The sequence below is a fragment of the Erpetoichthys calabaricus genome, chromosome 2, assembly GCF_900747795.2.
Source record: "Erpetoichthys calabaricus chromosome 2, fErpCal1.3, whole genome shotgun sequence".
In the NCBI taxonomy this organism is placed as follows: Eukaryota; Metazoa; Chordata; class Cladistia; order Polypteriformes; family Polypteridae; genus Erpetoichthys; species Erpetoichthys calabaricus.
The window spans coordinates 40830316-40855566 of NC_041395.2; the positions used below are offsets into that span (position 1 = coordinate 40830316).

General features: G+C 39.6%; 1 protein-coding gene across 3 annotated transcripts in view; it reads left to right on the top strand.

The window, feature by feature from the left end:
* Nucleotides 1-25251, top strand: part of abhd4 (abhydrolase domain containing 4, N-acyl phospholipase B) — a 72693-nt gene that overhangs the window by 37518 nt on the left and 9924 nt on the right. For 2 of the 3 annotated variants that reach the window (XM_028793659.2, XM_028793660.2), the window contains exons 2-3: nucleotides 9031-9119; nucleotides 18444-18846. In XM_028793659.2, the coding sequence (XP_028649492.2) occupies nucleotides 9080-9119; nucleotides 18444-18846 (443 nt within the window). In that variant the 5' untranslated portion in view covers nucleotides 9031-9079. Of the gene's footprint in view, nucleotides 1-6249; nucleotides 6404-9030; nucleotides 9120-18443; nucleotides 18847-25251 lie in introns of those variants that run through there. The other variant, XM_051922331.1, reaches the window with a different exon arrangement.

Here is a 25251-nt window from a genome sequence, read left to right on the forward strand (position 1 = left end):
ACATTTCCATTCTTAGCAGTTGGTAACAGTTTTTTGTTCTTCAAATGCTGCTCCCTTTGTCATTATATAAACTTTTTGTGGTTATGCCTAACACTTTCCAAAATGCCCCTTTTTTACTCAGATGATGTTTTGTCCGTAAAGACTTTTTTGTGATGAGATCACAGATAAGGTTTCCTTCTGATTGCTTTTCCATGAAGGCCATGTCCATGTACATAATGCAGCACAGTAGAGCAGTGCACCACTACTCCTTTCTCATCTGAACCTTCCTTCAGGTCCGTTGCAGCCAATGGGTGTTTTGCTTTGCCTTCCTGCTGTTCTATCTGTCAGCTTTATTGGCCTTCTAGACGTCCACAGTTCCCCTTCCCTGCCATTTCTTAATGACCTTTTGGTTTATGGATATTGCTAGCTGGAAATACTTTAATATATTTTTATAGCCTTCCCCTGCTTTGTAGGCATCAGTTATTTTAATTTTCAGATCTCAGACCTTGGCTGTTGATTGTTGCACAATGTTTGAAGAGTAAAAAGATTTATTAGGCTCTGAAACAGTCATCAGCTGACAGGTCCTAATGACACCTCTTGACCAGACTAAATACCAAGCGAGTTCTGAGACTTTACAACTGAAAGGGTGCCCAAACATTTGTGTGGTGCTGTAGTAGCATACAAATGGCAAAAAAAACACACAACATACAAGTCAGAATTCTAACTGACCTGCTCCAGGAAATGGGAGGCTTGAGGCCTGACCACACATCAAAATGGAGATAAGGCTTTAAAGAAAAAAAAATAGAGAACAGTAAATAGACTCTAAAAATGCAAGGTATGTTCCTCCAGGAGGAGAAACCTTGAAAACTCTGATAGCGTTAATTCCACAAGAATCTTTATATAATGGAAGATTTATTAACGAAAAAGGTAAATAAAAAACATAAGCACAAAAAAGCAGAAAGAGGCAAAAACTGAGTTGCCTAAAAGGAATCCTTGGCAAACAAAATCCCCAAAACACAGTCCAGTAACCAGAATCCTTAAACAAAGCAAAAAACAACAATTACAACAATTCACGATACTCCCCAGAAAGGCTAAAACCACCTTCGACAGAGCCCATACAATAAACTGCAGAGAGACTGCATATCACTTTAGCTTTTAATGGCCCTCCATGGAGACTGACAGGAAGCCCCACCTCTTGGGGAACCCCCCACAAAACACAGGGAACATAAAGACATTTAAAGGAACAGCACATAAATACTGCTAAACATAACAAAAACAATAGTATATTAAGCATATCTCTCTATTATAAAAAGAAATCCTGTCCTGGAAAGCAATTGCAAGGCTGCGATACGTGATCATCTCAGAAGACATTTTAAAGACCTGCGAGACCAAGGAGACTTGCCACGGTGCATCTCGCGGGGACTGTACACATGAGACTTGGTGCCAAGAGATTGTCCCAGGGCCGTAGCAAAAAGGACAGCGGCTGTACAGGCTTTAAAAAGATGGAAGGGCAGCGCAACAGCAGCTACCCCCGAACGCGAGCAGCGTTATACATCCTGCAAGAAAGAATTCAACCACGCCCGGGGCCAGAAATAAAAGACAGGTATTACTTTTACAACGTCACGCGAGACCAGGCAGTGAGCCATCATTTAAAACAAGTCAACAGACCTCTAAGCTAGCAGTTGTTGGATTGCTTTTGGCAGGCAAGCATCATGTGTTCCCAGCTCTTAACACTAGAATTACCAGAGCCTACGAAAAAACTTGTAGATCCGGCCCACCTTAAATCGCTTCTTAAAACCGTTCTCACCTCTCCGCCAGCGTCTTTTGTCATCTAAATGTACTGATAAAGAAATGCTGCATGCAGCCGGCTATTCCATCCCCCCACTGACTTAGAACGTACAGGAACTTCTCCCCCTGATGTCTTGATTGATTATCTGGGAGTGAAGTGGAGTTTTAGAGTGTAAATAATAAATCGTTATTTGGAACACAAGCATTTCATGTGTGTTGCGTTTCTACAGTAATCTGTGTAAACACATTTTTAAAACAGAAACGTTTTTTATATTCTAGTAACAAATGACAAAATGTAGGCATAAACTATGTATGAAGCCTGAAGTCCAAATATCAAAGAAACACTTTCACAAAAGGTACAAAAAAAAAGCCGCTGCCAAAAAAAGCCGCCTTAGTATGCGACATTGACACTCATGTACTACGACTGCCGCCGTGGCGCAACAGTATCAGTTGCTGACTGGCAATCAGGAGGTCACGAGTTTGATCCTGTATGACTCCCTTTTGAGAAGTGAAGTGTTCTTATTTTTACTGTTTTATAATAAAAAGATACATTTGATTTCAGTCTTTAACAGCCGGTGTAACTTATGATATTTGCAAAGGTTAGCTTTGTTTTTTTTTTTTTTTTTTTAATTCGCTTTTCATTCTCTGTTGCGTTCAGGATCCTTCCCTACCACCCCCTTCCCCCCACCTGACACTGCTGTTTTCACATAAAGACGCACTATAGCTCTGTAATGTATCACGATACACGTGTTTTTTTTTTCCCCACAATCTTGCCAGTCTCCACATGTTGCTGTATGCTGTTTCTTTTGTTCTCCAGGACATGCAGAGGAAAGCATAGTAAAGAGTAGTAACTTTAGCGCTATATGCAATCATCAGACACTCCCCATCTGGCACTGCTGTTTTCACATAAAGACGCGCTATAGTTCTGCAGTGTACTTGTGACTGCATTGTCGTACCAATGCTTGCGAACTGAAGTGTCTGCATGCACTTTTCGTGGCATTACATGTGTATTTTTTGAGCATGCCCATGTAGCTCAAACACAGGAACATATGTTGATGTAAAAATATAACAAAACAAGTGCACTTTTATTCAAGACTATAACCGAAGAAAAAAGAAAGCAAGTTGCAGTAGGCGGTTGATAAGACAGCTTGCGTGGTACAATGCTAAGAACTGCTGATTTCCATTCCGTGCTATATAACTGTTAACATTTGAATCTGATGATTGCATATACCGCTGTCTTATTCAGTGTGCGCAAGAACATGCAGGTGGCCAGTTGCTGCATGCTACAACGCACATTTTAAAAAAAGAAAGAGACAAATATATGTGACGTTTTCAAGAAATCATTTTATGACGCGAATAGTACCAGTCAGAAAACATTGTCGAAGTAATGCAATATTATTTGAAAACGAACAGCGTCAGGTTGGGTGTGAAGTTATATTGGCACTGTTTGAGTCAGTTCAGAAGCTGAATGAGCTGAACAAGCTCCTGTTCTGACTCTAAGTAAAAAGCATGAATTAACCAACAGAAATAACCGCGATCGACATTTTAAACTTAACGATTTACAGTGCATACCAATTTATTAATTTTATGTCCGTTTGAGGAAAAAAAAAACACTTTCTCCAAAGCTGGGAATCGAACTCGCATCTCTGTAGTACGGCAGGGTTGCTGTGCTTCAAGTCAGCAAATTTTAGCGTTAAGCCACGGAAAGTATTGTAACATCCTTGAACCTTTTGTGAAAGTGTATATTTGATGTTTGGACTTCAGGCTTCACACATTCTATAGTTTATGCCTACATTTTGTAACATTTATTACTAAAATATGAAAAAGTTTCTGTTTTAGCAATGTGTTTACACAGATTACTGTAGAAACGGAACACACATGAAATGCATGAATTTAAAATGACGATCTATTATTTCCATTCTAAAACTCCAGCAGTTCAGTCACTCCCAGATAATCAAACAAGGCATGAGCTGGGAAAACTTAGTGAACGTTCTGCGACAGTGGGGGATGGAATAGCCGGCTGCTCGCTGCTCCTCTTAATCGGCACATTTAGAAGACAAAACAGAGGTGAGACCGGTTTTAAGGTGGGCCGGATCTACGAGTATTTTTGTAGACTCTGGTAATTCTAGTGTTAAAACAACGACATGCGACAGGCAGAAGAGGCAGCTACCAAAAAGCAAAAAGACAGCAAATGATCCAAAGGCTTATCCTTAGCGTACGTTCAGCCGCAACACCCTTCACAACACGAGCAGCATTATATGTCTGGCAAGAAAGAGATGTAACCACGCGCGGAGGAAATAAAGAAACAAGTATTGTTTTTACAAAAGTTTTTAAAGTAAAAGTGAAAATAATGCATATGTAACAATTCCCAAGAAAATAACAATCTATTTAAATTGTAGATTGCCTTCCTAAGGTAAAGTCATCCCTGATGAATGGGGATGTGGGAATGAGGGGTCCTTTCATCGGCTTAACGCTATTTCAGATGTGAAATGGCAAAATGGGGGAGGCAGCTTGATGAATGAGGTCTCCAGGACTTAAAACAAATCCAAATCATAGTATGTGATATCATCTAATGTGAAATTCTACTCCGTACTTCTAGAATTTTTATTTTTATACTGTATTGAGGATTTATTCTCTTCTATGTATTGTACTGTATTGTATTGACCCCCTTCTTTTTGACACCCACTGCATGTCCAACCTACCTGGAAAGGGGTCTCTCTTTGAACTGCCTTTCCCAATGTTTCTTTCATTTTTTCCCTACAAGGGTTTTTTTTTTGGGAGTTTTTTTCTGGTCTTCTTAGAAGGTCAAGGCTGGGGATCTGTCAAGAGGCAGGGCCTGTTAAAGCCCATTGCGGCACTTTTTGTGTGATTTTGGGCTATACAAAAATAAATTGTATTGTATTGTATATCTGGTAAACCAAACACAGAGGTTGGGGAGCGAAGCGAGCAGGGGGCAGAGCCCCCTAGTTGACTAAATAATTCAATTGAAAATGGACATAAGTAACATGAAATATAAGCTAGGCAAAGAACCTTGGCCAAAACATAACAATTTGCAAATGGCACATTTATTCTTTTATTCGATTACATTTTTTCAGTTCATCAGATAAATTGTAACTGTACATTAACTTTTTCATAAAAATGCCATTGTTTTAGTTGTTTGCTGTTGTATTTACTATTTTTAAATTCAAATGTTCACACTGTGTAATGTGGTCAGGTGTGTTCATGTCTTTGGACTGTGAGACAAGACACTGAAAGAACATGCAGACTACACACAGCAGGCACCAATGGCAGCAGTTCAACCAGGGTTCAAGTGACACGAGGAGGTAACTTAATAGAAAGATGGGAATGTCAGATTTTATCAGGTAAATTCAAGGGTGCTAACATCCTTCTCAGTGTAAAGGACAAACTTTATTCCTAAATTTCTAAGAAAAATAAGTTTCAAATATTTTATATGATTGAAGTGAGGTACTCTGTGTATTTGGCATTTCCTAAGTCATTAGAACAGTTGTGATGAGAAGAGGCCATTCAGCCCAACGGTCTTGTCCATTCAAATTCTGTTCATGAACTGCAGGAACAGTGTTCTTACATATACAGAGCAGAATATGCCAACCGTAAAATAGACAACCACACAAAATTTAAATACTCTATAGGGCCAAATGTATAGGGAAACTTCTCCAGATTATCGAGTTTCAGGTGTCTCAGCTGCTCCCAGTATTAACAGGTACATATAATCAAGTGCAGAGGTATGCAAAGGGTCATACTGAAGAGCTCAGGGACTTTAAATGTGGCACTGTCATAGGATGCCACCTTTACTACCAGTCAACATGTGACATTTCTGCTCTGCTAGATCTGCCCCAGTCAACTGTAAGTGTTATTATTGTGAAGTAGGAGCATGCAGGAGGAACAGAAGCTCAGCCACAAAGTGGTAGACCACGGAAATTCACACCAGTAGATTCAGTGACAGTTTTAATTTTCATGTCATAATGGTATTTGGCAGCCGCTCAAAGTAAAGCTGCATGCAGTGTACCTGATATGTGCTTCATATGTGCATTAACTGATATTATATTTAGTATCTGTTTTTGTATTTTTTGTTTGATGTTTTTATTACTAAAGTCACTAGTCTAAGGATCTCATTGTGCTGTGTAAACTTGAAAATAATTTTTTCTTGAACGTAGACTAAAGTAAATCTGTAAATCTTTGAATGCCAAGACTGACATCATATCACTTACACTAGCATAAGATTCAACTTGTACAGCACACAGAATGGTTGAAATAAATCAAAAATGAACTTTGATTTGGACATTTGAAAATTATTTGGAATTAAATTCATTGATTGCATGGCATCAAAGGCTAAGAATGTCAACGTTAGTTGACAAGGAAGCTTGAAAACGAGGGTCTGTTCATTAAACTGTATAGTTCAGATTGTGAGGTACACAGCTACCACTAGATGTCACTGTTGCATTAACCGTAAGGGGTGCCTTACCAGTTTAGAGATTTTCAGATGGATTTTTTGCCTGTGTGATAATCATTTTTCTCCCTCTTTTTCTCTCTTCATTAACCCAACGCTGCCGAGATGAATGTCCGCTCACCTGAACACCTTATATGGATTAAGTGGTTTTGAAAATGCTACGTTAATGTATGTTATGCTGTTTTTCTCATTGAAATATTACCTAATATATAGTGCGAAACATGCAGTGTCATTTAGGGGAGCTCAGCATAAGTTAGAGTGGGGGCAGATGTCTAAAACCACACCGTCTGCATTTACAATTAGATAAGCATCTCGACAGTGATGTCGATTTGTCATTGTTTTTCATTTATTTTTTATTCAAACCTTTTTCAAATTTTGTTCACAATGTGGTCTGTGATTTTAGTACAGTGTTCATAAAACTGACCAATTGTGTCTGTTTTTGTCCCATTCATTTTCTCCAGGGTTATTACTTTTATTATTTAACTTTAACTTGTCCACAGTAGTCACATTTGAAAAAAGCTGCCATTTCTTGATATTAATAGTAATTTACTTGACTTTGCTGAAAGCATCCCCTTTCAGCTTGCCACTGTGTTTGCAACACCCCTTTAATGTGATATGCTTTTGTGGTGCTTATAGATGACTTCTGCACCATGATATTTATGTCGTTATTTACCTTTTCAAAGGCTAGAAGGCTCTTTGCAGCTCTGCATTTTACGAACCACAAGTTTTTATTTTTTGATGGCTTATGCAGGCGTGTAGTTCAGTACAAGCCGGGGCCAAAGTTTGGCTAATCAGTTAGTGGGGTCAAAGTTTGGCTAATCAGTTAGTGGGGTCAAAGTTTGGCTAATCAGTTAGTGAAATTTTCAAATTGAAGTGTGCAATAGGTCTAACACGGCCCGCACCCTGATAGCCAGCACACTTGTACATCATGTAAATGTGGCATATCCAGAAAATGTTTAACAAGAATATGTTTTTTCTTTTTACATTTAGTTTTATCGGCTCTGTGGTTTTTGCACATTCTCTATGTGCCTGCGTGCGTTTTGTTTGGACATCCCCAAAGACATGCTGGTCAAGTTAATTAGTAATTCCTAAGTGACCCCACGACAGTGTGAGTTTGTGAGCCTGACCCTGTGATGGACAGGCACCCTTTCCAGGATTGTTTCTTATTTTGTGCACAAGTGCGCCAGCATAAGCTCTGGCCCACCACAACCCTGAATCATGAAAGTGATGTTGTCATTTTGCATTATTAATTATTATACATCTCTCTATTATAATAAAAAAAAATCCTGGGACGAGACTTTTTAGCCTGGGACGTTTTCAGAGAGATACTTTCATCTCCCGTGAGACAAGACTTTGTGCCAAGAGATTTAACCACGCCTGGGGCCGGAAATAAAAGACAAAAAGTAGATGACTAAGTAGAACATCGTAACGAATTCAAAAATGTTGGCGCAATACACATGCAGAGCAGGTTAGAGATAATGAAAGTACTAAAATTCGAAAGTCTGTAAAAAATGATGGTAAAGATCGCATTACTGAGAAAAGTGCTATATAAATGTAATGAATTATTATTATTATTAGCGCAAACAAATGGAAATTATTACTCGGTGAAATAACGGAACAGAGAAAAGAGATCGAATATATTGTTCGGATTTAAACTTTACGTCGGAGACTTGTAGATCGTCTAATTCGTGTTGCCATCAGGGAAAAGTAGTGTTTCTTCCCAATGAAGAGGCATATCCACGAGAATTAAAAGATTTGTTGTTTGGTGAAAGTGAAATCCACATACGTGAGTGACAGAGATGCAAAAGTGGCTGGCACATAGCACAGGCTGGGGTGGTTTGGCGAGTGAAGCGAGCAAGGGGCGACGCCTCCTAGTTTTAATATTTTCATGACCCAACATAACTTTGTGCCAATAGGGGCTATTATTGTCAACTAATGATTAATTATTTACATTGCCTATGGATATTACTTTACAAATGGTTTGAACTACATGATTGAACAGGGTGTATATACCCCATTTACACGGGCACTTGTTTTCTGATTGTACACAGATAAGCTGTACATGCATTACATTTGCACTATAAACATGAAATGCTTTTTTAGCAGAAATATACAAATCTGATTACATTTTCAATTGGAAATTAGCAATCTGACAGCCTCCTCTGTTTTGGGGTTGAATGTGGTGGTAGGTGTGCCATTTTGTATGCATTACATTTTTATTGATAATGAATGGCAGTGGAGAAGCAGTCTGCATTATATTATTAACACAAGAGAGGCCGAGGATGTACAATAACACTGCAATTGTGCCAGCTCAAGCCAAAGCCGTGTCTTTACTGCAGTCAGTGCAGATGTGTGAATCAAGGCTGCGGAGAAAAAATCCGTTTGGATTGTTCAATGACCTCTACTGCCGCCCAATCTCCACATGCGTCACCTCACATTTTTTTATATTTGCAAAAGACTGCAGCTCTTTGGCTCCTCAGAGTTAAAGACATTAGATTTTGAAAATACATGTGCTTCAAAATATGTGTCGCACCAAGCCATTTAGGGGGCTGAGCTTCTTCAGCACTTCCGCATTTCACACCTATTAACCTGCTGCTATCTAACCTGCCTCCTCTTCAACTGTCGTGTGAAGTGCTTTGGACTAGTAGTCAATATTAAAGGCTCTATGACAGTATAAAGTGACTAGTAGCCTTGGCTTTTAGGGCCGTGTTCACTGTTTATGTGTGCTGTTTTTCATAAAATTGTCATGCTTGCTCTTTTGAACCAATCACTTTGTTTTCTTTTCTGGGTCCCAGTTCTGCTGGCTGGCTAACAAGTTGGATCCCTTCGTGGCGCCCTACTTCCATGTCACTGCTGAAGAACGCAGAAGCCAAAATCCTTTCCTGTGAGTTTCCGCAATTATGTATTTTATTGTCTTTTACTTTAACTGGAATAGGGATGTGGCAACAGGTGAAAGAGATGGAAAATGTTTTTTTCAAGAAATTGTTGTATTTGTATAGTGGCTTGCACAGTGTCAGGTTAATGGTGTGTTGAAATCGTGTTGTCTTGAGTTGGTTGTGTCTTGTATCCAATGTTTTGCACCTAACCAAAGTCAATTCTGTTATGTTTAACATGCTTGGAATAAAGTGATTCTGATTCTGAAATATTCATTCAGGAAATTAAGTGCATAAGGGATGAAAGAAAACAATTCATATTTGAGGTCAAAATCAATGACCAAATGAGTGTATTATATACAGTGATGTGAAAAAGTAAGTACACCTATGGTTTTAACTAACAATCATCTCACCTTAACAAAGTGCTCAAATTCAATAAATCAGACCTTGGGTAGCTTTTAGTCTGACATTATTTATTCAACAAAAAATTAATCATTCAAAAGCTGAGTGTAAAACAATAAATACACCCCATAACTGAGTAGTTTGTAAAGCCACCTTTAGCTGCAAGAATTGAAGTGATAATTTTGTATATGAGTTGGTCCAGTCGTCCACATTGCTATAGTGAATTGAGATTTGAATTCTCTTAAATGTCCTGCCACAGAATCTCAGCTCAGGGTCTGGATTTTGACCTGGCTATTCCAAAATCTTGATTCTTTTTTTTAATGTGTTTTGGTAGATTGGATGGTATGTTTAAGGTGAATATTTTTTTGCATGATCCAACTAGCCATGCTTTAGCTGTTGGACAAACAGGCACACGTTTATTTCCAGAATGCATGGAGGAGTCAATGACCTGTGGCTGCAAAACAACCTTCAATCTCACCCTCTACTCCATGTTGCTTAATGATTAGCATAAATTTCTTGTCTCCATGGGATATTGTTCCAAGAGCTTGGTGTGTTCTTCATATGCAACTTTGTTAACCTAAGCCATTTCATTATTCTTTAGAGAAAGATAGGGCTCTGTCCTGCCTGCCCTTCTGATAGGGGGTTATAAACCGCATCTGTTTCGACTAGAAACAGAACATAAATCCTTGTTAAGTTTAAACATGGATGATCAAACTTTCCTTTAGCCAAAAGAAAATATTGTCACACAGTGCTCTGTGCTTCCTCTGTCTGGCCACCAGAATGAAATCCAATATTAACAGCAGAGGATAATATTACAATTCTTATCTTATCTGTTGTTTAACAAACTCTTCTATTCTGGAAAGCAGATCTAATAAATACTGTGTATAGTGAAAAAGCTACCTCATCATGTGACCCTTTTCTTATAAAATGTGTGATTTCCTGGAATCTTATGTCATAAAAATGACTTTGAAATTAGGCTAAGTTGAAAATACAGCAATAATATTGAAAATAATAAAAGTACTTGGTGGCAGGGCAGTACAATATTTTTTTTTCCATTTTAATTAAAAAGACAGAACATTCTCTGCTTCTAGATCTCCATGATGAAAAGAAAAATGTTTACAAATCAGGGATCAGGCAGGAGTGGGGAATCAATAATAATGATAATTCTTTGCATTTATATAGCGCTTTCCTCACTACTCAAAGCGCTCAGCAAGTGCAGGTTAAGAGCCTTGCTCAAGGGCCCAACAGAGCAGAGTCCCTACTGGCATTTACGGGATTTGAACCGGCAACCTTCTGATTGCCATTGCAGATCCCTAGCCTCAGAGCCATCACTCCGTCCAGTGAACTACAAAAAGATTAAACTCATTCAAGGCAAACTCAATAAAAGTAAATGCAAATCAATACAAAAAGTAATCAGTTGCATCTATGAACAATTCATACAGTAAAAGAAAGCGAAAGAAATGCAAAAGTGCAAGGTTAAATGCAAATTTTAACGAAAATGTTATCTGGAAGGAGTGGCAGCAATATGCACGCAGCAGAGTTCCCTCCACCGTTAGGAATTCAACAAGTCCAGTGTCCTGTTTTCCCTTGTTGTACAGTCTGCAAATGGGTGTAATTTGATAAGGGTGGAGGAAAGTAAAACATGGTTAAAGTCTCCACAAATGGTGTTGAAAGCGCTGGGATGGTAGGTGGTGAGTTTGCACAGAATATGCTGTATCTGTTTCAGTTTCCTCATCTGCTGTGTTTGATAATGTAAACTATCAGCACAATGGCATATGTAAACTCTCTCTCTATATAATTTGTCCATAAGCCCTCTGCTAGTAGCTCAACATTTGGGTTGTATACCTGTACTTTAATTGTAATGTGTCTGGGGTTTCACTGTTTCTCGTTCAGTAATCACACCTCCTTCCTTTCTACCGCTTTCAATCATGGAGTCTGGAGTTTCAGCTCTAAGCCACATCTTCATGAAGCACATGCGATTGTTGAGTCTGTATTTCCATTGGCTCCTGATCAGCTTTGAGAGCTTATCCATTTTTTTTCGCCATCAATCTTACATTGCTCATGATAATAGAAGGCAGGCAGGGTGTGTACCTTCTCTACTTATTGCAAAGTTGGGCTCCTGGACTTTTTCTGTGGCAATTTTGCATTAGCATTGCTGGCAAAGACGCTCAGTGAAATACACCCAAACTCTCACAGTGGCATCAGATAGTAATTGTTACACAACATCCAGTACATTCACTATGCCTGATGTGATTCTTTATAAAAATCAAAAAATGTTAAAAATAAGTGGGCTGAATATTCTTATAATAATAAAAAATAATAATAATAAAACATATAAATAAAATCGATGCAACTCCCACATGCTCCAGAAGGCTACATTTGTAGGCCATATGGCCAGCAGTGGTGGTGGTGCTAGACTCTGAGGGACTAATTGTCTTGGAAGTGGTAGCCTAGCTGGAGACTGATGGCAATTTTTATAAGGTGGTTGGACTGATGATATTTTGGGAAGTTTGTACAACCCTTTCTTTAACTACAGTCATGTACCAATTTATGGTTGACCAATTTGAGGCCATTCGTACCTACGGCCAGTGTTCCCTCTTTTTTAATATATGAGTGGCTACTTTCCATTTACAACTGATTTCTTCAATCCCACTACACTATGCAAGTTTTCACCCGTGAAGTTCCAATGGAATGCTGCAAAGCACCAACAAATGGATGTCTAGTTTCCCTGTGATGTAACTTACATTGCAAAGCACCAACATAAGCACAACAAGTGGCGGGTGGGGTTTGGGGGAATAGGGCCCTCATAAAGTATTGCATGATCTCCCATGTAGCACCAACACGTGAACGACTACAGTGGTCCTCCGTGGAGTTTCAGGAGCACAATTGCATGGCACTTCTAAACTGTTACTTTGGAAGGGGAGTGAATGGCATGATAATAGCTGAGCGGCAGTTCAAAAATCTTGTGTGACACCCTGAAATAAAGTCGCTGAGACTCAAATATCAGTTTGTGATATGCCATTCCAGCAGTTAAAGTTTTTGTACCAGTGACCCACAGAGAATCAATTGCAGGGACCTGTTCACTTTGTGACCAACATATGGCCAATTTGACTTATGGCCAATCTTAAATGGAGCACTAAGTCTGCTCATGACTATATTATTTGAGGCACTCTGTGACTGTTTTCCAGCATTTACTACGGATGGCATTTTGCTTGGGATCACTTTTTGAAGCCTCTCATAATTAGCCCATTTCTCTTGACAAAACAAATAAGGCAAGTAACAGAACAGGAAGGATACAGAACAAAAAAAGCCCATTTTGTACTGAGGTACCCTTATTATTTTATGTCGGACAACTGTCAATGCTACCTCCATAACTACTGATGTCACAGTGTGTTGGGGCCCAACACACATGACAACCCTTATTGTTCTTGCAGACCTCATGTCCATAACACTTCTTTTGGACATTTCAGTCATAATGAAGAATGGAGGCACTTAGAACACTGGTAAATCATCCACTCCTTTCTGTCCTTACATTTTGTCCCCTCATTCGCCATGCCTGGATTTGGGACATCGAAACCCAAATTCAAGTCCACTGCTGAGCATGTTATGCTTTCAAAAAGATTTTCATCAGAGCTGGTTGGATGCCAAACAAGGTACTGATGCTATCTGTCTACATTTTCACACTGCAACTTTCAACTTTCTGCTTTAACATTTCTGTAGCCAATTGCTTGAAAACCACAGTTTCCAATAATTTCACCCTTCACAACTGAATCTTTAAGTAAATCCCTGGGGCAACATTTGCTTTTGAACAAAAAGGTTTTTGGCATTGCTCTTTATAGTGCTGGCAAACCTCATTGTAACTGTAGACATTGTCACTTTTACATTGGTGTCCATTTTATACATATGTATTGGGCTGGCAAAGCTGATTGATGCCATTATAGTACTCTGATAGATCACACTTCTTGCTCTTCCCTCTGCATGCTGCTCCACAAGGCAAGAACTGGCAGTTTTTGCAGCAAACACTATAGGCACACTGAACTCCTTTGTTCAGCTTCTGTGTTCCTCACAACAAGGATCTTTCTCGCACTCCTTCAGAGTTCCAGAGTCACACTCCACCATGACCTCAACTAATTCACTGCCACAATATGGCAGTGCAATCAATGAAATGTTGATTATTTAATAAGCAGTTTCCTTTATTATTCAAAATCTAAATTTCAAAATTATTTTCACTGCACTTACTAAAATCTTTACAGCCTGTTGCTCCAGAGTTAATTATACAGGCCTTGAACTACACATGGAGAACTTCCATCATCATGGTTTATCCCAAGGTTATGTTCTAATTCATGGGCAACTACGGATATGAAGGGCTCCAGGTTATTATTAGTAAACACATTAATTTCTCCACTGCGAATCCTTGAACAGTCTGTTCCAACACAGGCCATTCCAGCAATTCCATCACAACTTCTTTTAAGATAGGTTGAGCACTGTCATGCTTAAACTGTTTCAGAAGTTCTTTTTCCCACCAATGAACAAATCATCCCAAGACTTCTCCAGCACTAGCATTAACACTCATTTGTTTCTGATTTGTCCAGACCTCAAGACCCACCAGGACAATTTGAATGCTCACAGAAATGTATATTTTATGAAGAATCCTGTAGTTTCAAAGATGAATCATTTTCTCTCTCAACCCTGTCTTTAGTCTTACCTGTCTGTGTCACTAACATGAAATGTCTCAATATAGTATGTTTGTGGCAGTGTCTTCTCAACTTGTCAGTCATGTCTCTGCTTTTTGGCCAAGATGATGTTCCACATGTAAAAGCCCCACACGCCACATTTTCAAGGCGATAAATAAGGTATTCAAAGGCTCGATCCCAAAAGTGTTTTTCATAATGCTCAGAATTTCTCCTTTACCATAACAAATACTGAAAGCTGCTGCAGATCCAAGAACATCTTTAACAGATCCTTGATAAAAGCAATAGCTCTGCATATCTGGTTGATGAGATATCATTGTTACATCTTTTGCACTGGTGAACACAGGAACATCTCTTGAAAGCAAGTCCTTCAGTTGTTTGCAGATGATCTGCGTATTCTCTGCCTTCTGCTTCAATAATACAAGACGCCTGTAATGAAAGAGAATATTCCAAGATGCTGTGTCTTCTAATTAACTTTGGAGTTATTTTTTCATAAAAAGATTGTCAAGATAGGCTTCTCTAGGATGGAGACAGTATTTTAGAAAATAAATGGATAGATGGGCCCAAGTAAACCTAAATTAGAACAAACCACACTGTTCTACTAGGAGGCACCTTATATAGATGCACAGTTTCCAAAGTGGGTTCCATCTGCCCTTTCAAATACAGTGTAACGCTTCTGAAGTCATGCCCGCTAAATTTATCATGAGGTTTCATTATGTCTGGAAAACATTTACTGAGAAATTATTTGTGGTTACATGAGTGTCATTTCTTTGGAGCAAGTAAAGTAAAAATACATAAATTAAATGTTTCTGTTTCTCTTGAGGTTGTGCAACTTCCTTATTTGTTACTGTTAGTGACAAGTATAACTTTAGCAGAATTGCTGCATGAATGTACAACTTTGAGATTGAGGGTCTTGCGCTGTACTCACTGAGCTACCCAGACTCGGTGTAAGGAACTGGACTGCCTGGTTTTAGATAAATAGATAGACAGAACTTTATTTGTCCTTGAGGGGGAAATTTGGCTTTTTACAAAAGCTCTTTAAATAAATAAATACATAATTAGGTAGATAAGTAAGTAAGTTAAATAAATAAATATACATACACACTTTGGTCTGAACATACACCAGAATGACTATAAAGCAAGAAAATTCTAAAGTCCCAGTAAGGCATTGTGCAGGTGTATTGCTATAAGTATAAAGGATCCCCTGTAGTATTTCTTAACACATTTCTGCTGAATAATGTGATGGCTGTAAGTCCTCAGTGTTAATGTGTCAGAGAGATGGTACTAAGTTTTGTTTAAATTCACTCCTTTGCTATGATACGACCTTCAGAGGGTTGAGAGTGTGTCCTTTAACTGAGCTTGCCCTTTTAATTTGCTTGTTGATTCAGTAGGCCCCTCTTGCAGTGATGTTTCCAGTCCAGCACACCAGAGAGTAAATAATTGCACAGCCATCACAGAGTTATAGAAGATATGAAGGATGTTACTTTCCACATTAAATGAACACAGTATCCTAAGGAAAAAAGATTGGGCAGAGCAGGCTCTTATTTATTTCGTCTGTGTTCCAAGACCAGTCTAACCTGTCATTAATGTCGACTCACAAGTACTTGTAGGAGTGGACCACCTCAACATCGACTCCTTGAATAATGACTGGACAGAGGCTATTTGGTGCGGCAAAAGTCAATATCCAGTTCCTTGGTTTCAATGATATTTAGTTGCAGGCAATTATCTTTGCAACGCCAAACAAACTTCTCCACCTGACTCTTTTTTTTCTGTCTCATTACCTTCATCAATACAACCCATAAGTAAAGAATCATCTGAGAATGTCTGCAAGTGAGATGACCTGGATGAGTGAGGAGAAAAGGAGACAGGACTATTTCTTGTGGTGCTCCAGTGTTGCTCACATCTGTATAAGAGACACAGTCCTTGAGTCTCACAAACTGTGGTCTGCTCGACAGAGAGTCCATTATGCAGGACACCATAGGCTCATCCACCTGTGTATCCCTGAATTTACTCCTTAACAGGAATAGCTGGATGGTATTGAATGTACTAGAGCAGCGGTTCTCAAACTGTGGGGAGGGCGCAAAGTAACAAAAAAGGGGGTGCGAATGTTGCCATATGTGGCATAATTTTGCTATTTGTAGGGAAATTTTGAACTTGTAATGGTGTATTGGCTGCAAAAAATATAGGAATAAATTTTATTAGGGTTTCAAAAAAACATTAGGCGGGCGCGATTAAAACTGTTATGAAAACTCGGGTCGCAAATACAGTTAGGTCCATAAATATTTGGACAGAGACAACTTTTTTCTAATTTTGGTTCTGTACATTACCAGAATGAATTTTAAATGAAACAACTCAGATGCAGTTGAAGTGCAGACTTTCAGCTTTAATTCAGTGGGTTGAACAAAACGATTGCATAAAAATGTGAGGCAACTAAAGCATTTTTTTAACACAATCCTTTCATTTCAGGGGTTCAAAAGTAATTGGACAAATTAAATAACTGGAAATAAAATGTTAATTTCTAATACTTGGTTGAAAACCCTTTGCTGGCAATGACAATCTGAAGTCTTGAACTCATGAATATCACCAGATGCAGGGTTTCCCCCTTTTTGATGCTCTGCCAGGCCTTTACTGCAGCGGCTTTCAGTTGCTGTTTGTTTGTGGGCCTTTCTGTCTGAAGTTTAGTCTTCAACAAGTGAAATGCATGCTCAATTGGGTTAAGATCAGGTGACTGACTTGGCCATTCAAGAATTTTCTACTTCTTTGCTTTAATAAACTCCTGGGTTGCTTTGGCTGTATGTTTTGGGTCATTGTCCATCTGTATCATGAAACGCCGCCCAATCAATTTGACAGCATTTAGCTGGATTTGAGCAGACAGTATGTCTCTGAACACCTCAGAATTCATTCGGCTGCTTCAGTCCTGTGTCACATCATCAATAAACACTAGTGTCCCAGTGCCACTGGAAACCATGCACGCCCAAGACATCACACTGCCTCCACCGCGTTTTACAGATGATGTGGTATGCTTTCGATAATGAGCTGTTCCACGCCTTCTCCATACTTTTTTCTTGCCATCATTCTGGTAGAGGTTGATCTTGGTTTCATCTGTCCAAAGAATGTTTTTCCAGAACTGTGCTGGCTTTTTTAGATGTTCTTTAGCATGAGGCTTATGAGTTGCTTGCACCTTGCAGTGCACCCTCTGTATTTACTTTCATGCAGTCTTCTCTTTATGGTAGACTTGGATATCGATATGCTTACCCCCTGGAGAGTGTTGTTCACTTGGTTGGCTGTTGTGAAGGGGTTTCTCTTCACCATGAAAATGATTCTGCGATCATCCACCACTGTTGTCTTCCGTGGACGTCCAGGTCTTTTTGCGTTGCTGAGTTCACTAGTGCTTGCTTTCTTTCTCAGGATGTACCAAACTGTAGATTTTGCCACTTGTAATATTGTAGCAATTTCTTGGATGGGTTTTTTCTGTTATCTCAGTTTAAGGATGGCTTCTTTCACCTGCATGGAGAGCTCCTTTGACTGCATGTTGTCTGTTCACAGCAAAATCTTCCACATGCAAGCACCACACCTCAAATCAACTCCAGGGCTTTTATCTGCTTAATTGATAATGACATAACGACGGACTTGCCCACACCTGCCCATGAAATAGCCTTTGAGTCAATTGTCCAATTACTTTTGAGCCCCTGAAATGAAGGGATTGTGTTAAAAAAATGCTTTAGTCGCCTCACATTTTTATGCAATTGTTTTGTTCACCCCACTGAATTAAAACTGAAAGTCTGCACTTCAACTGCATCTGAGTTGTTTCATTTAAAATTCATTGTGGTAATGTACAGAACCAAAATTAGAAAAAAGTTGTCTCTGTCCAAATATTTATGGACCTAACTGTACTTAAAGGTTGAGAAACGCTGTACTAGAGAAATCAAAAAACATAATTCTCACAGTGCTTCCAGCTTTTTCCAGGTGAGAAGAAGCCATGTGGAGCAGATGGATAATTGTATCCTCTACTCCAGTCTTTGTCAGATAGGCAAACTACAGTCGGTCTAATTGGTCTACCACAAGAGGAATTGTATAGTCCAGGATGATGAGTGCACAGTCACATATTCTACTTCTGTCACTCTTTGTGATTTGTTGTTGAACCCCTTAGACAGATTTGTTGCGTTTTGGTGTTGCGGGATGGACTACATTTGGTCTTACAGGCATTAAGTTTTATTTTTTTTCTTTCCTGATCTCTTGCAGGCATCCGCAGTGAGCTTGTGACTCGCTTCATATCTCTTCCAACCCAGGACAAAATCTGGACTTTAATGGTGTGTAACAAAAGAAAAAATCTAGATGCCACAGAACGGAGTACTGCCAATCACTCACCCCTTGTCCTTATGCATGGATTTGGAGGTGGCATAGGCCTCTGGGTGCAAAACCTTGATGCCCTGTGTCGACGGCGTACTGTGTATGCATTTGATCTACTTGGATTTGGGAGGAGCTCGAGGCCGACTTTCAGCACAGACCCCAGTGAGGCAGAGGATCAGTCAGTAAATGCGATTGAGGAATGGAGAAAAGCTGTTGGATTGGACAGTATGATCCTTCTGGGGCACAGTCTGGGAGGATATCTGGCTGCTTCCTATGCCATACGACACCCTCACAGGTAATGGACTGCCCAATTGCACAGTTGGGAGCCAGCGTGACTGAGTGTAATATGTGAATTTGAATTCAGCGTAGTGAGAGCAGGCAGGGTCAGACTACTGATCAGGCTGTTTTATGTAGAATTAAGTAGTTGACAGTATAATCAAAATCAGTGTTATATAAAGAAAAAATGAAGTGGTGCAGTAAAGCAAATGAGGAAAGGGAAACTTGGAGGAAAATATGTGGAGTTCAATTTATCCACCAATCCACTTACTGAACCCGTTATGGGCACAGGCAACTATGCCTATCCTGACAGCATGGCATGTAAGTTAAGAACCAACTTTGATGAGGCACCATACAGCCACAGCACAAGAATAATCACGCACATGCTAATTTTCACTCATTCCTGGCCAATTTAGAGTCACCATTTAACCTAACACACACACATATATAATTTTAGAGTGTGTCACGTAGGAAAGAAAAAGTATAGTTTTATTGAATTTAGTGTGTTTAATTGCTTAAAGATGCTGATGCATGCAGGGCCGGATTTTCCTATAGGCTAACTAGGCTTCAGCCTAGTGCCTCAAGATGAAGAGGGGCCTACATTCAAATTGTTAGCAAAATTTTATTATCTCTCATGTAATTTACAAACTTAAAAATGGAAGGTGAAAGGGCCTCATAAGTGGAATAGCCTAGGGCCTCTTTTCATATAAATCCGGCCCTGGATGCATGGTATTAGTTCAACAGAGCTAAAAATATTTTGCTGCTGATTTTCATTTCCCATTGGCTTCTGATGCTTCTTGTTTCAGTGCTCAATAAGAGTTGGGCAGCATTGATTGATTCCAGAGTCCCCAATACTGCTTTTGCATCATTGGACCAATTCTCTTTTAAAACCTTTCATCATGTTCATCACTGATGGCACCAAGACATTAGGGTTTGAAGTTCAAAGCCTTAACCACTAAACCACATAGACTGCAGGTGAAATTCTACAGCTTACTTGTTTCATCACTTGTAGAAAATTTTTCATCATTCAAATTTTATAAATGACTAGCAAAATACCCGCGCTTCGCTGCGGCGAAGTACTGCTTTAAAATTTTTATTAAGAAGAAAAGTAAACCTTTTTAAAGTGAGGGAAAATATACCAATAATTATTTGTTAAGGATCTCTTTGTATACCACGTTGTCAGTTCAGCCCTCCGGTTGTAATATGACCAAGCTGTGCACTGAGCTTACTCTTGAGCATGCAACATATAGTTGGCAATGTGAAAAGCAATCTTGCCTCAAATCAATGCCAACCTTTTGTAGGGTCTGTCCCTGAGACTTATTAATTGTCATTGCGAAGCAGAGCCTTACTGGAAATTGGAGGCATTTGAATTGAAATGGGAGATCAGAGGGTATAACGGGAATGCGAGGAATAAAAACTCTCTCTGACGTCTGACACGCCTCCTTTTTACTGTTTTCTCACAGCTTGGATTGCTGCTGTCATAATCGGTTGGAGTTCATGGTTTGTTTCAATTACGTTAGTATTTGCAGGACTTGTTGTGTTGAAGTGACATTTGGCATCCATCAAGCATTGTAAGCATACAACCGGTTTCATCGATAACTTCGCATCCAGCTTTTGAGAGTTTAAACATTCATAAACATCAAAGTGTCAACTACTCAAATCGTCACCTGTGAATCTAAGAAGTCTAAGAGGCATTGGCGGTTGTCCAAAGGTGTAAAATATTTGGCGATTTCAGTACACTTGAAAGCGACAACCGAACAATTCAGCGGCAGCCATCAACTCACATGCAGAACCATAGGTGAAGGGCTTAAGCATTTCATCTCTTATAGTGCTCCTGTGTAGTATAATTATCTCCTGTACTGTCATCAGTCCACACCTTGAACCTGTCCCAGTGATTCAATACATAAGACACAATGTTCCTCTGAATATCAAGAGTGAGCCTGACATGGCCGTGCAATATGTAACACAGAGAATGGAAAAGGTGGGGGTATGGTTGGAACGATAAAGGAAATGGGTACCTGAACAATGTAAACTAAGTCTAAAATACCTACACAATAACTATAATCATAATAAACGAACAATAAAACAGCGGAGAAGCCGTGGATTAAATAAAAAGGCTGCAGTTATCAGCAGGGAGACGTGAATACCGTGGCGAAGCAAGGAAGGGAATGAAGAGACCGGAGAGACGGACAGCCTAATATAGGCAGGCAGCCAACTACGTGGGAGGCGTGGGGATGGGGGACCCAACGCCGCCTCACACGGCGACCGAGCTGCAGGCTATGGACGTATATATGTACGTAAGTAGGATTCAGTTAGCGTTTGGGACCCGCGTACCAAGTCTCTTGAAAATGGGCCCATAAGTAACAAAGACCGTTGGAAAGTTCAATATGGCGGCCGACAGTGACGTCATACCACTGAAATAAGTACGTACATCGGTTTCGGTTAGCGCAGGGAAGCCGTCTACCAAATTTTGTGAACATGGGGCCATAAATAAGAAAGTTTAACATGGCGGACGTTGTCAACCGTTATGACCATTACACGTAGAATTTCGAAATGGAACAATGTAAACTAAGTCTAAAATACCTACACAATAACTATAATCATAATAAACGAACAATAAAAGTCTAAAATACCTACACAATAACTATAATCATAATAAACGAACAATAAAACAGCGGAGAAGCCGTGGATTAAATAAAAAGGCTGCAGTTATCAGCAGGGAGACGTGAATACCATGGCGAAGCAAGGAAAGGAATGAAGAGACCGGAGCGACGAACAGCCTTATATAGGCAGGCAGCCAAGTACGTGGGAGGCGTGGGGATGGGGGAACCCAACGCCGCCTCACATAGTGACCGAGCTGTAGGCTATGGACGTATATACTGTATGTACGTAAGTAGGATTCAGTTAGCGTTGGGAACCCGCGTACCAAATTTCTTGAAGATGGGCCCATAAGTAACAAAGACCTTTGGAAAGTTCAATATGGCGGCTGACAATAGTGTCATACCACCGAAATAAGTATGTACATCGGTTTCGGTTAGCGCAGGGAAGCCGCCTACCAAATTTCGTGAAGATGGGGCCATAAATAAGAAAGTTTAACATGGCGGACGTTGTCGACCGTTATGACCGTTACGCGTAGAATTTCAAAATGAAACCTGCTTAACTTTTGTAAGTAAGCTGTAAGGAATGAGCCTGCCAAATTTCAGCCTTCTACCTACACAGGAAGTTGGAGAATTAGTGATGAGTGAGTCAGTGAGGGCTTCGCCTTTTATTAGTATAGAAGAGGAGGCAAAGTATCTTTGTTCTGTCAATGAGTGTTTTATGTGCCACATTTTTCTTCACTGGAAATGAGCGCTTACGCAGTGGCCAGCTTTTTGTAATGTGGTGAGACTCTTTAGCATGGCTGTCTCATTTGTAAATGAAACAACAGTATTTTGGATGTCTGTTGCTACATTCGTAGTAGCAGTGGCACTACTGTTAGAACACCACAGATGTTGTAGTTGTTGTACTGTATATGTTTCAACAGCAGCTCCATGGTTTCATGGTTTTCTTTCATTTGTACCACATAGCTAATGGGTATTAAAAGGTGGACATTGCCATTGTATAACAAGACAGCCTTTAAACTTAACAGTGACTAATCAATAAAAAGACCATAACCATTGCTATTGGACATGATCACACCCCAAAGCTGCGTCTGGACTAAACAAAATGGCTTACTTTGTGGGCAGCATATTAAGCAGACCTAAAATATACGAAGACATCACAAAATTAGGAAATTGCAATATAATGGTATGCGATTGGAAAAATGTAAAGGTGATTTTGGTCATCAGCAGGCTAAAATCCGTAAGATACACCTAGAAGTGTTCAGGAAGCAAACTCTTTGTTGTACAGCAGATGTAAAGGACTGGACACCTAGTGACTTCCATGAGCTAAATACAGAATAGATTAAATAACAACAACAACAACAACATTTATTTATATAGCATGTTTTCATACAAGTGATGTAGCTCAAAGTGCTTTACAAGATGAAGAAAGAAAAAAGAAAAAATATAAAAATAAAATTAGGCAACACTAATTAACAAAGAATAAAGTAAGGTCCGATGGCCCGGGAGGACAAAAAAAACAAAAGAAAAACTCCAGACGGCTGGAGAAAAAAAACAAAATCTGCAGGGGTTCCGAGGCCACGAGACCACCCAGCCCCCACTAGGCAGACTACAATATATGATAGTCACAAATCTCTCTATATATTTTGCTGTATTTTCCAGTCAATTGTTATTACCATCAATGAGCTCACAACAGTATTGTCACTCTAGATGTAGTCCCACAGTATGACACACTTTAAGGCAGGAATGCTTTTATCAGCTGCCCCCGCACGCTTTCTACATTATGTTAAAGGCATAGACATTGAATTAGTAAATTCACAGACGACACCAAGGATGAAGGATAACAATTCAATAGGATGGTGATCATCTTCAATACTGGGTGAACACTCAATTTACAGTAATGCTGACCTACAAGAAGCAACTTCTGAAAATTATCTAGGGGTTTATATTAGGTGGTTTCCGACCGCATGAACTTGTTTCAGGAACCAGGGATTTTTTAGAAACTCAGCAGCTTTTGCAGCATTCTCATCACAGGAACTTGAGCCATCTGTAGTTCCTGGTGGGTAGTTCCTTGTACTTTTATTAGCTCCTGCTCCAGGGTGTGTAGTATTTTTTCCAACTAGGATCTGCTCTAGATGGTTGCTCAAGCGCTGGTGCAATCAGACAGATCTGTCAGCAGTTCGAACTAGTGCTGCACTTTGTACCACCTCAGTATTCACTGCTGCCTCTCTAGTATGCTGCACCATGCACCACATGGAAGCAATGATCTCCCCAATGAAGTTGTGATTTGTTCTAAGAAATAAGTTGTCGGGGTCCCCCATGAACTCCCAACTTCCAGATCATGCCGAACATCACTCTTCATAGCCTTCTGTCATGTGCGCTGCACCATGGACTGCATCAAAGCAATAATCTCCTCCATGAAGTCATAAACGGTTTGAAGCAATAAGGTCTGGGTGTCCCCTGTGAAGTCCCAAATGTGCCTCACTTAGCACCACATTATATTTTGCATAAAGGTTATGGTTCCTGTTGTGTGGTGGGAATGCAACACACAAAAGTGGCTAGGGACCACCAGTGGCCCATGGCGTACGTCGTACAGGAACTAATTGTTTCTAGAAAACGAAGTTCATGCTATGGGAACACGCCTATTGATGTAAAAACAACCGAGTATAAATCAAGGCAAGTTATGCAGAGTCGTCTATATAATAGACTACTGAGACCATATTTGAGGTACTGGGTACACTTCTGGTCACCATATTACAAAAAAGACATAGCAGCACAAGAACCTGTGCAGGGAAGACCTATGGACATTTGAGAATTAAGTTCAATGACAAGCTAATTGAATTAAACCTCTCTAGTTTAGTTTAGAGCTTTTTCACACTGAAGGTCATAGGAACCTGAAGCAAACCCTGGAGTCATGTAGTGAAAGTGAAAACCTTGACCACTTTTGGACGTTATCTGGGTGAGATATTAGCTAGTAATAGTACTGTTGTGTACAGAACACAGTGAAATTTTTGCTTGCATATCCAACCAACATGCAGTGTGTTGCCACACTCCAGCACCATGAAAAATGTATTAGTAAGCTTAATGTTTTATTGTAATGTAATGTATTCATGTGCTTAATGGTCTTCTCTTGTTGTCACACGTGAAGTGTAGGACTGATTACAATGCAGATGGCTCAGTTTACATTTAATTAGCCCAGGGTTATGTGTCACAGTGACTGTGGATGCATTTGCACAATGCATGTGGGAGGTGTAAGATGCTTTGGATGTAAATGTGAGTTATAAATTAGACATACAGGTGTGGCAGAATATTGAGATCCTTTCAGTTTTCATGCTGAACACCATTTCTAATTTCTGCATGTACAATTTAACAGAAACATGTCTGCATACGTTGCGGTAGACTGGTGCTGCATCCTGGGCTGGTTTGTGCCTTTTGACCCATGCTGCTGGGACCCTGAAATTAATTAGTAATAATAATAATAATAAGTTTTATTTATGTAGCGCTTTTCATACACTCAAGGACGCTTTATAATTCAATCAACACATTAACAAGACAATATAAATTACATACAAGAAAATAATACTTATTGAAGAGATGTGTTTTAACAGGAGTTTGAAATGAATAATAGATTTTTCCTTGTGAAGGCTGAAAGGAAGAGCATTCCAAATTTTAGTGGCCATCACACTGAAAGCTCTGCCACCCATAGTTACTAACCTGTATTTAGTTACAGTGAGTAGGTTAGCGTCTGTTGATCTTAATGCACGAGCACGAGTGTAGGGAAGCAGCAGCTCAGACAGATAATGAGGGGCTAAACCATGAAGGCC